The sequence below is a fragment of the Saimiri boliviensis genome, chromosome 11, assembly GCF_048565385.1.
Source record: "Saimiri boliviensis isolate mSaiBol1 chromosome 11, mSaiBol1.pri, whole genome shotgun sequence".
In the NCBI taxonomy this organism is placed as follows: domain Eukaryota; kingdom Metazoa; phylum Chordata; class Mammalia; order Primates; family Cebidae; genus Saimiri; species Saimiri boliviensis.
Window position 1 is genome coordinate 50,890,303 of NC_133459.1, and position 15,902 is coordinate 50,906,204.

The following is a 15,902-nucleotide window of genomic DNA, read 5'->3' on the forward strand; positions in this document are numbered from 1 at the left end:
TACCATATTATAAAATTCCACTCAAATGAACATTTACCTTAGGTATAATTTAATATCCTGAACTTTCTCACTTAAACATTTCTGAGCATAATTATAGCTACAAATTGGCCTCTGATTTATTTTCCTCAAAATGTTGATATATTCATTTGCCAACCTTTTCCTTTTAGGGCAGTCTTTCATGTAGTGGCCTATTTTTCCACACACACGGCAACATCTATCATTGGGAGCGAGTTCTCCATCTGTTAATACTCTGGAATCAAAGAAGTACTCCTAGGGAGAAAATGCAGTTTCACTAGAAAGAATCACTATAAAATATTTTAAATTCAAATGGAAAGACGACCAAGATGAAAACATCGTTTATTTTTACAAAGAAAATAAACAGCAACAAATAGTTCATAACTAAAACCATGATATGAAAATAAGATTCACAATCATCATCACAGTTGCTAATAGTACTAACCAAATTACATCCGCATGACATTATACAAAGAAGCTATAGGTGAATAAGAAAAACCGCCGGGCGCGGTGGCTCAAGCCTGTAATCCCAGCACTTTGGGAGGCCGAGGCGGGTGGATCACGAGGTCGAGAGATCGAGACCATCCTGGTCAATATGGTGAAACCCCATCTCTACTAAAAATACAAAAAAAAAAAAAAAAAAGAAAAAAAAAAGAAAAACCTCAATAAAGTAGATACTATTTTCACCCTCACTTTATAGATGGGAAACCTGAGATTAAGAAGTTCAAGTAATCTGCCCATAGTAAAAAAAAAAAAAAAAAAAGTTAAGTCTCAGATAAAAGATTTAGAGCTAAGTCTGTCTCACTACAAAACTTATGCTTTCTGCTATATTGGGTTACTTCTGGAAAGGAATTCTCTGTACAAAACTGCCTGTAGGCTCAGCCCAGTGACTCATGCCTGTAATCCCACCACTTTGGGAGGCCGGGGCAGAAGGATCACCTGTGATCAGGAGTTTGAGACGAGCCTGGACAACATACATAGTGAAACCCCATCTCTGCTAAAAACATAAAAATTAGGCCAGAGGCAGTGGCTCACGCCTGTAATCCCAGCACTTTGCAAGGCCGAACTCAGAAGTTCAGGACCAGCCTGGGCAAAATGGCGAAACCCCGTCTCTACTAAAACTACAAAAATCAGCCAGGTGCAGTGGCAGGTGCCTAAAATCCCAGCTACTCAGGAGGCAGAGGCAGGAGAATGCTTGAACCCAGGTTGCAGAGGCTGCAGCGAGCCAAAATCATGCCACTGCACTCTAGCCTGGGTGACAGAGTGAAATTCTGTCTCAAGAAAAAAAAAAAAAGAACACAACCACAAAAATTAGCTGAGCAAGGTGGTGTGTGCCTTTAATCCTAGCTCCAGGAGGAAGAGAAAGGAGAGTTGCTTGAATCCAGGAGGTGGAGGTTGCAGTGAGCCAGATCATGTCACTGCACCCTAGCCTGGGCAACAGAGAGAGACTCCATCTCAAAAAACAAAACAAAACAAAAGCCTATAGACCCAGCTACTCAGGAGGCTGATATGGGAGGATCACTCGAGGTCAGGAATTTGCGGCTGTAGTGCATAATGACTATGCCTATAATAGCCACTGCACTCCAGCCTCAACAGAGTATCGAAACCCTGTCACTAAAATATAAAAATAAATAAGTAATGCCGGGCGCGTGGCTCAAGCCTGTAATCCCAGCACTTTGGGAGGCCGAGGTGGGTGGATCACGAGGTCAAGAGATTGAGACCATCCTGGTCAACACGGTGAAACCCCGTCTCTAGTAAAAATATAAAACATTAGCTGGGCATGGTGGTGCGTGCCTGTAATCCCAGCTACTCAGGAGTCTGAGGCAGAAGAATTGCCTGAACCCAGCAGGCGGAGGTTGCGGTGAGCCGAGATCGCGCCATTGCACTCCAGCCTGGGTAACAAGAGTGAAACTCCGTCTCAAAAATAAATAAATAAATAAACAAATAAATAAGTAAATAACAACAACAACAAAAAAAGCAATTCTCTGGTTTATGTGAAATATGACTGAACTGCTGGGTAAAGTGCCTCATGCCTGTAATCCCAGCACTTTGGGAGACCAAGACAGGGGAATCACCTGAGGTTGGGAGTTCAAGACCAGCCTGACCAACATGGAGAAACCCCGTCTTTACGAAACATGCAAAATTAGCCAGGTGTGGATGCCACAGGCCTGTAATCCCAGGTATTCAGGAGGCTGATGCAGGAGAACTGCTTGAACCCAGGACGTGGAGGTTGTGGTGAACTGAGATTGCGCCATTGTACTCCAGCCTGGGCAACAGGAACAAAATTCCATCTCAAAAAAAAAAAAGGGCCGGGCGCGGTGGCTCAAGCCTGTAATCCCAGCACTTTGGGAGGCCGAAGCGGGTGGATCACGAGGTCAAGAGATCGAGACCATCCTGGTCAACATGGTGAAACCCCGTCTCTACTAAAAATACTAAAAATTAGCTGGGCATGGTGGCGTGTGCCTGTAATCCCAGCTACTCAGGAGGCTGAGGCAGGAGAATTGCCTGAACCCAGGAGGCGGAGATCGTGCCATTGCACTCCAGCCTGGGCAGCAAGAACGAAACTCCGCCTCAAAAAAAAAAAAAAAAAAGAAAGAAAAAAAAAGAAATATGACTGAATTTAGACTTGATCTTAGCCAAACTGTCAAGAAGCAATATATAATTGGATTTAATACAGCTTTTTAAGAACATGTAACATGTGTTATGTAAAGAAGAGCAGAAGTAAAGAAAAGGTAGGGAGCCAAAAAGAAGTAAATAATTTTCCCAGGTCTTAGAACCAGACTTATTTTTGCTTTATCTTTGCACCTTGCTTATCCTTCTAGGCTTTAACTTAGTTTTGCACTGTCACAAAGACTAGTTGGTCTTAAATGATGTCCATCCTTCTAGAAAGCAAGAGAACATGTCCGCTTAGCTGTCTTCAAATCTACCTAAACTCAAGGGTAAAAGTATAACGGACATGCCCAATAGGACAGCTATATCTTTAAAAAGACAGTAACAAGTATTGGTGAGGATACAGAACAACTAGAACCCACATTTTGCTGATGGGAATGTAAAGTAGCACAGCCACTTTAGAAAACAGTTCCTTGAAAAGTTAATTTATCAAAATAACACAGCAATTACACTATTAAGTATATACCAAGAGAAATGAAAACATACATTCCCACAAAAATTTGCATACAAATATTTACAACAGCATTATTCATAAAAAGCCAAAAAGTAGAAACAAATGTACAAAAACTGATGAATGAATAATGAAATATGGTCTATCCATACAATAGAATATTTTTCAGCCATAAAAAGAGAATGAAGTACTGATATATATATGGTACAGCATGAATGAATCTTGAAAACATCATGCTAAATGAAAGAAGTCAGTTTCAAAATGTTACATATCATATGATTTCTGAAATGTCCAAAATAGGCAAATCTACAGAGACAAAAAGTGGATTAGTAGTTTGAGAAGAGGGGAAGAGAGGGAATGAGAACTGACTGCTAATAGGGACAAGCGTTTCTTTTAGAGACGACAAAAATGTTCTAAAATTAAATTGTGGTGATGGTTGCACAATCCTGTATATAATAAAAAACACTGAATTGCACAATGAGTTGTACATAATGTGGACTCTATTCCAATGAAGCTGTTTGGTTTGGTTTGTTTTTTAGAGACAGCATCTCACTATGTTGGCCAGGCTGGTCTTGAACTCCCAACCTCAAGCGATCTTCCTGCCCTGGGTTTCCAAAGTAATAAGATTATGTGAATGAGCCACCATGCCCATCCTGTATTTTTTTTTAAAAAGATGAGAGATATAATTCTTCATTACTACTGATAAATCAATATAACTAACTAAAATCACCATCCTATTTTTTTGCCGGGACAAAATAAAGGTCTTAATTTACCCAGTTGCTTAAGACAGAAACCTAGGAAGCATCTTAACTTCTTCTCTTTCACCCATTACTTCTAATTAATGACCAAGTTGTATCCATTCTATTACTGAATATCTCTTGAATCCACTTTTCTCTATCCTTACGCCCTAGTTAGGGTGGTCTACACCTGAGGCGAGCAAACTTACTCTGTAAAGAGTCAAGTAGTAAATATTTTAGGTGTTGTGACAAAATTGAAGATGTAATATAGGTACTTATATAATAAGAGAAAACAAATTTCCACAAAAAATTTTACTGAAGAAATGTTAAATATGCTAATAGTAATAATTAGATACAATTTTTTTTATAAGTTGACTAATAAGAATATAATTATTTTAGAGGCAGATAATAGTTCACTTAATTGGAGTTCAAAGTTAGTATTCCCTATCATTCAAATTGGTAGCAACTGTTCATCTGTAAATGCTGATCTGCCATTACATTTTATGTATTTTAACTGAAAATGTTTTTCACAGATGAAGAGGTTGAAGATACAGAGCAGAGAGAATAATCTAGAGTACATATGTAAAAACTAATCTTTCATAAAGGAAGGATACCTGCAGATGCAGGCAGATTTATAGATCTAGAAGCAGAAAGCTAAAGGACTATTTGATACTATGTACTGTCCCAGAGGAAAAGCATCTACTGGAGTGAGAAGGGGAGAGGTAAAGGGTGGGACAAAGTGCAGGCCATACTGCATTTTTTTTGTTTTGTTTTTTGAGACAGAGTCTCGTTCTGTTGCCCAGGCTGGAGAGCACTGGCACCATCTCAGCTCACTGCAACCTCTGCTCCCGGGTTCAAGCAATTCTCCTGCCAAAGCCTCCCAAGTAGCTGGAACTACAGGTGCACGCCACCACACCAGGCTTTATTTATTTATTTAATTTTATTTTTAGTAGAGAAACTAAAATTTTTTTTTATATTTATCTTTAAAAACAAGGTTTTTATTTTATTTTATCTTTAAAAACAAGGTTTCACCCTGTTGGCCAGGCTGGTCTCAAACTCCTGACCTCATGATCCGCCTGCCTCAGCCTCCCAAAATGCTGGGATTACAGGCGTGAGCCACCACACCTGGCCAGCATACTGCATTTTGAGTAAAATAAGTAAATTTGAAATATTTCTAATAGAATAGGAGCTAAAGGTAACTAAAGAAATACAACTGTCAGACAGCATTGAAAGTCCAGTTGAGGCTGGTTAAACATTTATGATTGTACTATATACTTAAAACTGTCTAGCTTTTTGACTTTTATCCATTAGTGAACAGCTACCCAAGCAGAGCCACATGGTGGATAGCAGAATTCATATGAGGCAGAATACAGAGAGTACCCAGGAAGGACAGTGGCACAAAGGAATTTAAGGTATATGCTAGATGGCCGGCCACAGTGGCTCACACCTATAATCCCAGTACTCTGGAAGGCCAAGGTGGACAGATCACTTGAGGTCAGGAATTTGAGATCAGCCTGGCCAGTGTGGTAAAATCCTGTCTCTACAAAAAAATCCAAAAATTATCTGGGCGTGGTGGTGTGCGCCTGCACCTATAATCCCAGCTACTCAGAAGGCCAGCGCAGGAGGATCATTTGAACCCTGGAGGTAGGGGTTGCAGTAAGCTGGGATGACACCACTGCACTCCAGCCTGGGTGACAGAGTGAGACTCCATTTAAAAAAAAGAAAAAAAAGGGTATATGCTAGAGACCAGACAAAATCTAAGTTAAATGGGGAAGAAAAATGACAGAAGACAGCTGATGGACAGGGACAAAATGGATCAATATATAAAAGGATGTAATTATGTAGAAAAATAATTGAAAGAACAAGAAATATACTTCTCTTTATCTTTCATTAATTTAAGGAAATAAGGCAAATATATCTTCTATGCTATGATAATCTCAGTAACTAGAAGTGAAATAAGTATAAGCATGAAAGACTACGTACAAGAATATTTTCGACAATACAGGTTGAGTATCCCTTAATATACAGGATGCTTGGGGTCAGAAGTGTTTTGGATTCTGGAATATTTGCATTATATTTATGCCAGTTGAGCATCCCAAATCAGAAAATCTGAAATCTGAAATGCTCCTATGAGCATCTCCTTTCAGGGTCATGTGAGTACTCAGTAAATTTCAGATTTCAGATTTGGGAAGCTCAACCTGTGTAAGTTATAACACTGATATAATGAAGATAACTTAAAAGTCCATCAAAAGAAAAGTTAGATAAACTAGTATATCCAAGTTATGGAATACTATATACTGACTTTGGAAAGAGAATAAAGGAAATAAAAAAATGATTAGCAGTCTCATGGGCCCCTTCTGCTAGGCCCCAAATGACATTCAAGACCAAAGACTTTGATATTTATATGTAACTCAGGGCTAATTATAATATATTGCATTATTAAGAATTACTAAAAATTTGTATGCATAAACTAAAATTGGCACATTTCCAGTTTACTGAGGACTCTAATTTAGTATTCTACTAAAAAGTCTCAGCCAGGCACAGTGGCTCACGCCTATAATCCCAGCACTTTGGGAGGCTGAAAAGAGTAGATCACCTGAGGTCAGGAGTTCAAGACCACAGTGACCAACATGGTGAAACCCTGTCTCTAATAAAAATACAAAATTAGCTGGGGGTAGTGGCACATGCCTGTAATACCAGCTACTCGGGAGGCCAAGGCAGGAGAATCGCTTCAACCTGGGAGGCAAGATCGCACCACTGCAACAGAGCGATATTCCATCTTTAAAAAAAAAAAAAAGTGCCACTACATGGTGTTGAGCATGATGGCTCATGCCTGAAATTTCAGCACTTAGGAGGCCAAGGCAGGAGGATCACTTGAGCCCAGGTGTTCAAGGCTGCAGTGAGCTATGATCGCACCACTGCACTCCAGCCTGAGCACCAGAGAAATACCCCGTATCAAAAAAACAAAAATAAACAAAAGGTCTAACTGCATGCAACACTTGCATATATAAACACAAATAGTTGGAATTCTCATAATTCTCAAGTAAAATGCTTTGACAGTATATTTGTTTTGATCTGTTTTTCATTGTTTCTATTTCAATTAAAATATTAGTAAAATCAGGGCAGGCACAGTGGCTCATGCCTGTAATCCCAGGACTTTGGGAGGCCGAGGCGGGAAGATCACCTGAGGTCAGGAGTTCAAGATCAAACCTGGCCAACAGGGTGAAACCCTTGTCTCTACTAAAAATACAAAAATCAGCCAGGCATGATGGCAGCCACCTGAAATCCCAGCTACTCGGGAGGCTGAGGCTGGAAGAAAGAGAATCACTTGAATCCAGAAGGTGGAGGTTGCAGTGAGCCAAGATCTCACCACTGGAATACAGCATGGGCAACAGAGCAGGACTCTGTCTCAAAAAAAAAAGTAAAATTATTGTTTAGTTCTTCATTTTTTAGTCATTTTGTTCTTACATTTTTTGGGCACTGTTTCAAATTTTATTATTTTATTTCTCTCCATTGTAATTATTATCACCCCCATAAGAGGATAGAAAATAGAAAGTATCTGAGAACCAGTGCTCCAAGGGAAGAAAGACTTCTCTCTGCTTTTCTTATTCTACCCTCAAGAAAGTAGACACCTGAAACTGGACTGAACAAGTTCAAGAATATTCACTATGCAATGTAAATGCATGTTTGTTGTGATGGTTAATCTGAGTGTCAATTTGACTGGATTGAAAGATACAAACTATTAATCCTGGGTGTGTCTGCATCAGTGTTGCCAAAAGAGATTAACATTTGAGTCAGTAGGCTGGAGAAGGCATGTCCACCCTTAATCTGGTGGGCACAATATAATAATCTTCCAGCAAATATAAAGCAGGCAGAAAAACGTGAAAAGGCAAGACAAGCCTAGCCTTCCAGCCTGCATCTTTCTCCCATGCTGGATGCTTCCTGCCCTCAAACATCGGACTCCAAGTTCTTCAGTTTTGGGAGTCGAACTGGCTCTCCTTGGTCCTCAGCTTGCAGACAATCTACTGTGGAACCTTGAAATCTTGTGATCAATACTTAATAAACTCATATATATCTCCTATTAGCGCTGTCTGTCTTAAGAGAACCCTGACTAATAACATTTGTTCTCTTTCTTGAGATTTCTTCTAAGTCTCTTGCTCTGAAGTTGAAACCTACTGTAGTCTCCCTAACCATAAGAAAGCAGGCAAAAACCAGAGTGAGACAAAGGGGAATGTGTGACACTCTGCCACCCAATTCAGGCAAAAGGAAACTTCTCCGTTCCATGCCATCTAATTCAGCTTACCAAAGCTATACAAAAACTAGAGAACTCCCCACAAATAATAAAGTCTTTCTCTGCTTTTGTCTTCTCTATGTACATTTTCACCAAGATTTCTAAAGATAAATAAGGAACAATGAGCAGCACCTAAAATTCAACAATCCAGAGTCTTGATTATCTAACTCTCATTCATTCAACAAATGCTTACTTGGTACATCCAATGTGCCAAACACTATGTATGTACTGGAAATAGAAAAGTGAACCTTACAGATGTGAATCCTGTCTTCATGGAGTTTACAGTCTAGTGGAGAAGACAGAATTTAACAAATAGTTTCAACAAATAAAATAAAAAATATGTATATCTCATTATGGGCTATGATAAATGCAATAAGAAAAAATACACAAAGCTATGACCATCTCTTTCCCTATATCAATTGGAAACAGGATTAAGTTTCTTGTTATATTTTAAAAAAGAAAAGGTTCACAATTCATATAATGTAAACTTACAGCTTCTCTGCCAATGAGTGGATAAAAAGGGGTACCAAAAAGTTTCCTTCCATTGATAAATGCTTTCATGATGAAATTGGTCACTATTAAAGAAAGAAGAAAACAATAAAAATGCAAACATTAACGTGTCAAAGTTTTAAAATCAGAGAATCTCTATATTTAAAACTTACTCTTTCTAGAAACTCCAGCACCAAGGTTATGATTCAAGTCAAAAGGGTCTATAAAAGAAATATATCAATTATTAAGAATTACATTCACTGTACCATAAAAATGTACTTAGTAGACATTACTAAAGTCTAATACTTAAATGTACTCAGAATATACAAATCAGCAAATCATTCCTCTAAAATTACAGATTAAGGGATGAAAACTGATACAAGTCAAATGGAAGAATATTCCAAATCCTAATGTATTTCAGTTTCCCCCTCAATTTCCTTGGCTAAATTTTGGTTATTCCTGAATTAGTATCAGCTTAAATAATTACCTTCAATTGCAATGCACTTGGATGTCCACTGCTTCTCAAAAGTTGTCAAAAGCTTTTTCTGCCGAATGCTAATTACATATTCCTTGAAATCAAACTCTTCAGTATAGAAACGAAGCAGTCCCAACCAAAGCTCCCCTAATGATTCTGTGTTCTTTCCAAGTGAAGGTAAACGCTTTTTCTACATATAAAGAAAAAGAAAGGAACAATGTCTATACAGTACTATCCAAAATATGGACAGCAAACCCAAGTAAAATTATTAAATTATACAAATCCTAACACACATCAGTGAGCATTCTATAACATAAAGACTATTTTTAAATTACCAGTTCTTCTGTTTTATCAAAGAAAAAAGCATTCCATCCATCAACCATTCTCTGTGGAATCTGTTTTCCATCAAAGATCTGCATAAAAAAATTAATTGTATTATTAGATTTCAAGTGATCCAACCCAAAGGCCCAAATACTCTGGTATCATTTTAGAATTTACCTAAAAGACATACTGAAATACTTCTTCCAAAAAGAACATGTTAGAATGATGGTATAATTTGATGCCAAGAAACTAATGAATAAAACGTATTAGCAAGACCAAAGCTGGAAAAGGGTATATTAAGAGCATCAAACTCCAAATGATACGTTTGATGTTATCTGATGTTACCTACTTGGCCTATCAAAACACATGCAGTCCAAGAATACTGAAGCAAAATGAAAAAAAGAAAACGAAAACAGCAGTTTCATCAAAGGATCATAGATATAAAAATACAAAACAGATAATACCTACTGACTGTGCACCCAAAGAAAATCAACAGAACTGTTTTGGGACCTAGTATCTTTAATCATTTATCTGTATCAGGTAAGGCTAAAAAGCAATTGAACAATCATTTTTTTTAAATAGAAAATTAGAGCTGGGCACAGTGGCTTACGCCTGTAATCTCAACACTTTGGGAGGCCAAGGCAAGTGGATCACAAGTTCAGGAATTTGAGACCAGTCTGGCCAACATGGTGAAACTCCATCTCCGCTAAAGATACAAAAAAATTAGCCAGGCGTGGTGGCACGCGCCTGTAATCCCAGCAACTCGTGAGGCTGAGGCAGGAGAATCACTTGAACCCAGGAGGCGGAGGTTGCAGTGAGCCAAGATCACGCCACTGAACTCCAGCCTGGGCGACAGGGCGAGACTCAGTCTCACCAAAGGAAAAAAAAAAGAAAGAAATTAGAAAGCTTTCCCTTACATTTTGATAAAGATTATAAACCTTATTAATTATAAATGATAATTCACTGTCCTAAGGAAGGAGAAGAAAAAATGCTATTTTACAAGAAGAAAAGTATCCCATAAGATGACTGTGTAACTGACTTCAATAATACTGGGCAAGACCATCATCTCCCTAAATGCTTGGTTTTTCTAGTAAAAATGAGAAAAGACTATATAAATTAGCTAGTCAGTAGTTTATAAATGGAAAAAACATACCACACTATCTTTTCTTTACCCTCTACCCCCACTAATGGGTCCCAGACTATATATAGTTAAACTAGAATATCATTTAAAATCACTAGATAAGGTGGGCTTGTTCCAATGGCCTTTTCCATTTTTGAGGTGACAGTGATTGATACTGGCCCCTCCAATTTTGTTCTCAGATTTAAGTTATTTGTGGCTTATTTGTGAAACCCAGAACCCTACTAGACCAAAGCCACGCAGAGAACACTTAATATATGTTTACTGAATGAATATATTTACTACATAAGTATGTTACACAGAGATCAAGATTCCAGGGACTAGGGCTAGGAAGTTGCTTTTTTATATTTAATTATTACTTAAATAGATACAGTTTACCAAAAGTCACCTGGCATATATTCTGATATTTCATAAATCAAAAAAGTGAAAGACTGAGGCCAGGGGTGGTGGCTCACGCCTATAATCCCAGCACTTTGGGAGGCCGAGGCGGGCAGATCACCTGAGGTCAGGAATTCAAGATACACCTGGCCAACATGGTGAAACCCCATCTCTACTAAAAACAAAAAATTGGCCAGGCGTGGTGGCTTGTGCCTATAGTCCCAGCTACTTGGAGGCTGAAGCAAGAGAATCGCTTGAACCCAGGAGGTGGAGGTTAAAATGAGCTGAGATCACACCACTGTACTCCAGCCTGGGTGACACCGTGAGACTCCGCCTCAAAAGCAAAAAAAAAAAAAAAAAGTGAGAGACTAGCAATTAATTACAGCTATTAATATCTGAAACAAAAGACAAAGGACCTCTGACCTCAAGAAAGAAGTGAAGAAGCCAGGAGCAGTGGCTCACACCTACGTAATCCCAGCACTTTGGGAGGCTGAAGTGGGTGGATCGCCTGAGGCTGGGAATTCGAGACCAGCCTGACCAACATGGAGAAACCCCATCACTACTAAAAATACAAAATTAGCTAAGCATGGTGGCACATGCCTATAATCCCAGCTACTCGCGAGGCTGAGGCAGGAGAATTGCTTGAACTTGGGAAGTGGAGGTTGCGGTGGGCCGAGATAGTGCCATTGCACTCCAGACTGGGCAAGAAGAACAAAACTCCGTCTCAAAAAAAAAAAAAAAAAAAAAGAAACAAAGAAAGAAGTAAAGATATTAAGAGGCTGAAGTATATTATTTTACCCTTAAAGTTTCAGATGCTATTATAGGTATTTAATGTTTTATAAAAATATATTTATTTCCTAGATATTGAAATAAACAAGTTACCTCTTTAAAACCCTGTTTTCAGATAATTCATACTTTGTTCAGAGTAACAACAGTCCAACTCTTTAGATCTTGATTGTTTTTAAGAGACTTCATACTTTTAACTAAAATCCATGATCAAACCCAACTATGTTGGCTGATAACGCAGTGGAGTAGGTCTGTGACCCTTGGAAAGCTAACTCATCACTCACTTGGCCTATTCTTTTGAATTCTCATGTTTTACTAGGTTTAATTCTCCCCACTCTGTTTCAGCCCTCAGAAGTACTAATGCTATCCACTCTTTTACATACACAAACATAGACACACACTCTCTCTCTCTCTTCCTCTCCCTGCTGTCTCTCTGTTCTCTCTCTCATTAAACACAAATCATCCTCCACTTAGCACTCACTCAGTCCTCCCTCTAAACAAATAAGTCAATCATAAGGATCACCAAATAAGTCAATCATATTTACACAAAGAATGAGCCTAAACATTTCCACATTTCTTATCTTATTGTGATATTCTAATATGTACTGCTATATATAAATTGTTTTTTTTTTTTTCTTTTTAGACAGAGTCTTGCTCTGTCACCCAGGGTGGAGTGCAGTGGCACAATCTCAGCTCACTGCAACCTCCACCTTGCCAGCTCAAATCATTCTTGTCTCAGCCTCTTCTGAGTAGCTGGGATTACAGGCGTGTGCTACCATGCCCAGCTAATTTTTATATTTTTTAGTAGAGAGCGGGTTTCACCATATTGGCTAGGCTGGTCTTGAACTCCTGACCTCAAATAATCCACCCACCTCGACCTCCCAAAGTGCTGGGATTACAGATGTGAGCCACAACACCCAGCCTAAATTGTAATTTTTCAGTTGCAGTAAAATACACAAAATATAAAATTTACCATAAGCATACACTTCTGTGACATAAGTATAGTCACACTGTTGTGCTACCATTACCACTATCCATTCACAGATTTCTTTTTTATTTTATTTTATTTTTTAACTTTTTTTTTCTTTTTTTAAAGACAGGGTTTCACCATGTTGGTCAGGCTGGTCTTGAACTCCCGACCTCAGGTGATCCGCCCACCTTGGCCTCCAAAGTGCTTGGATTACAGGCGTGAGCCACCACGCCCGGCCCCATTCACAGAACTCTTATCATTTGGTACAATTAAAACTCTGTATTTATTAAACTATTACTTCCTATTTCTCCCTCCTTGATTCCCTGGCAACCAACATTCTATTTTCTGTCTCTATGAATTTGACTATTCTAGGTACCTCATATAAGTGGAATCAAACAGTATTTGTCTTTCTGTGACTGGATTATTTCACTTTGCATAATGTCCTCGAGGTTAATCCATTAAGTTGCCATTTTTAAGCTGATAAAGGTTGAAAAAATTTTTTCATAAAATCATGTGTGAAGACCCCCAGATCTGTGTTGGAATTAATTTTTATGTGAAAATTTGCTTTTACTTATGATGATTTCCTAGGGTACAGTAAAAATCTTCTGCCTAGGAAAGCTCCCTTTGACCTAAGAACTTTGTATTGCTGACCATCAAAAAATTGCTCTTAGCTGAGCCATAGTAATGCCCAGCCACTTAAGTTTAATTACAAATGAAAGCAGACATCATTAGCTTCATTAAACATATCTTTACACTTAAAAGATGATTGATGCCTATGGACAATACTTAAATGACACCAGAGCAATGGACAATGAGGTCCCATATGACAACCACTAAAAAAGGCCATAAATAAAAATCCATGTATCATCAATCTATCTACATCTCAAAGTCCCTCGAAATCAAACTTCATTATGATAGGAAACATTTAATGAACTGTCTCTCATTTGATCAATATAAGCAGATGTCAAACACATAATGAAAGAATTTTGAAAGCTGAATATAGTAGTCCTACCTAGATTTTTCCAATAATAATATTAATGATGCTGCTAATGATCATAAATCAAATAGTAAAAATAATAAAAGCAAGTGCCATTTATGAATGCCTACTTTTAGCACCTACTACATTCAAAAGCATTCAACATTTCTGTTCCTCATATCGACACTGAAATACCGTCATTATTACATTTTTAATGATGATAAAACTCAGACTCATGCAGATTGTTGAAGGCCAAAATGTTAGAATTAGGATTCTGACTAGTTACCTCTGCCTTCAAACACCATGCCCTGCTATTTCCATTACATCATGCTACTACCTCAGTGACTCCTAACCCATGAGTATGGAGAGAATATAGACAAATCGCCAAGAAAACCAAATTAGTGGTCCATTTTTGTTAATCACAGTATCCTGACAAAGTGGCAAATGACATTAATAGAAAAACAGTAAATACGATCCCCTATTTAAAGGCTAAGCAACGACTGGAATAATACAGAGAGTAATACTGGCCTTTGCAGGCCTAATTAATTTATGGTAAATTTTAAATATCCTCCAGTGAACAAATTTGTTAAAAAACAAATCACTCCTAGACAGCCTAATTAAGAAAAAAAGAGAAGGTATATAAATTACTAACAACAGAAAAAGAGGACATTAATACTTATCTCATGGACATAAAAAATTTTTTTAAAAAATACTATGAGCCACAATTTTGATAACCTAGATGAGATGAACCAATTCCTTAAAAGACACAATATGCTGGCCGGACGCAGTGGCTCATGCCTGTAATCCCAGCACTTTGGGAGGCTGAGGTGGGCAGATCACCTAAGGTCAGGAGTTCGAAACCAGCCTGGTCAACATGGTGAAACCCTGTCTCTACTAAAAATACAAAAATTAGCTGGGCATGGTAGCAGGCACCTGTAATCCCAGCTACTCCAGGAGACTGAAGCTAGAGAACTGCTTGAACCTGGAAGGCAGAGGTTGCAGTGAGCTGACATCATGCCACTGCACTCCAGCCTGGTGACAGAACTAAGACTCTGTCAAAAAAAAAAAAAAAAAAGACAAGACAATATGCCAAAACTCACACAAGAAACAGAAAATTTGAATAGACCTGTATTAAAGAAACTGAATCAATAATTAATAACCATCCAAAAGAGAAAGCACTAGGCCTACATGGGTTCACTAATGAATTTTACCAAACATTTAAGGAAGAAATTAAATCAATTCTCAAAGAATTAATTAGGAAGTATTCCTTCTGCCTCATGTCTTTCAGAAGACAGAAGCAGAAGGAATACTTCCTGACTCATTCTATGAGGCCAGCATTACCCTAATACGTAAACCAGACAAAGACATTATAAGTAGAGAAAACTACAGACTAATCTCTCATAAACAAAGATACAAAAATCCTCAACAAAGTATTAGCAAATCAAATCCAATAATGCACAAAAAGAGTTCTACAAAGCAGGTTCCACATCTGAAAATCAACTGATGTAACTGTGATATTATAAACTATATATTTGGCCTCCAAACCCATTTCCTGACATACAACTCATAACATCCTTGGAATCTCTAGAGAGATGTCTTTTTGTATGCAAGCAAGTTGACTACTGGCTGATAACCCTTAGGCAGCTTTAAAATGGAGGCTGGTCACCAGAAAGACCAAGGCATGATTACAGGGTTGGGACTTTCAGCCCTATACCCCAACCTCTGGGGAGAGAAGAGGGGCTAAAGGTTAAGTTGATCACCAGTGGCCAACGGCTTGGCTTACTCAGTCTTGCCTATGTAATGAAGCCTCCATAAAAACCCAAAAGTCTGGGTCCAAAGAACTTCTTGATAGCTGAATACATGGAGGTTCCTAGATGATAGTATGCCCTGACAGGGCATGAACGTTCCCCATCCCTTCTCCCATACCTTGCGTTATGTATTTCTTCATCTATATCCTCTGTAATATCCCTTATAATAAACCAGTAAGCCTAAGTAACTGCTTCTCCAAGTTCTGTGAGCCACTCTAGCAAATTAATCAAATCCAAAGAGGAGGTCACAGGAACCCAAACTTTAAGCTGGTCAGTCAGAAGTTCTGGAGGCCTCAACCTGCAACTGGGGTCTGAACTGGGAATAGTCTTGTGGGACTGAGCCCTCATCCAGTGGAATCTGATGCTACAGATGGTGTCGGAATTGAATTGGAAGACA

General features: G+C 38.4%; 1 protein-coding gene across 12 annotated transcripts in view; it reads right to left on the reverse strand.

Annotated features, from left to right (window-relative positions):
* Positions 1-15,902, reverse strand: part of TUT4 (terminal uridylyl transferase 4) — a 163,200-nt gene that overhangs the window by 34,077 nt on the left and 113,221 nt on the right. For all 12 annotated transcript variants that reach the window (XM_074380822.1, XM_074380829.1, XM_074380828.1 and 9 more), the window contains 5 exons: positions 9,464-9,541; positions 9,141-9,318; positions 8,827-8,874; positions 8,657-8,739; positions 155-270 (listed from right to left, as the gene is read on the reverse strand). In XM_074380822.1, the coding sequence (XP_074236923.1) occupies positions 155-270; positions 8,657-8,739; positions 8,827-8,874; positions 9,141-9,318; positions 9,464-9,541 (503 nt within the window). The remainder of the gene's footprint in view (positions 1-154; positions 271-8,656; positions 8,740-8,826; positions 8,875-9,140; positions 9,319-9,463; positions 9,542-15,902) is intronic.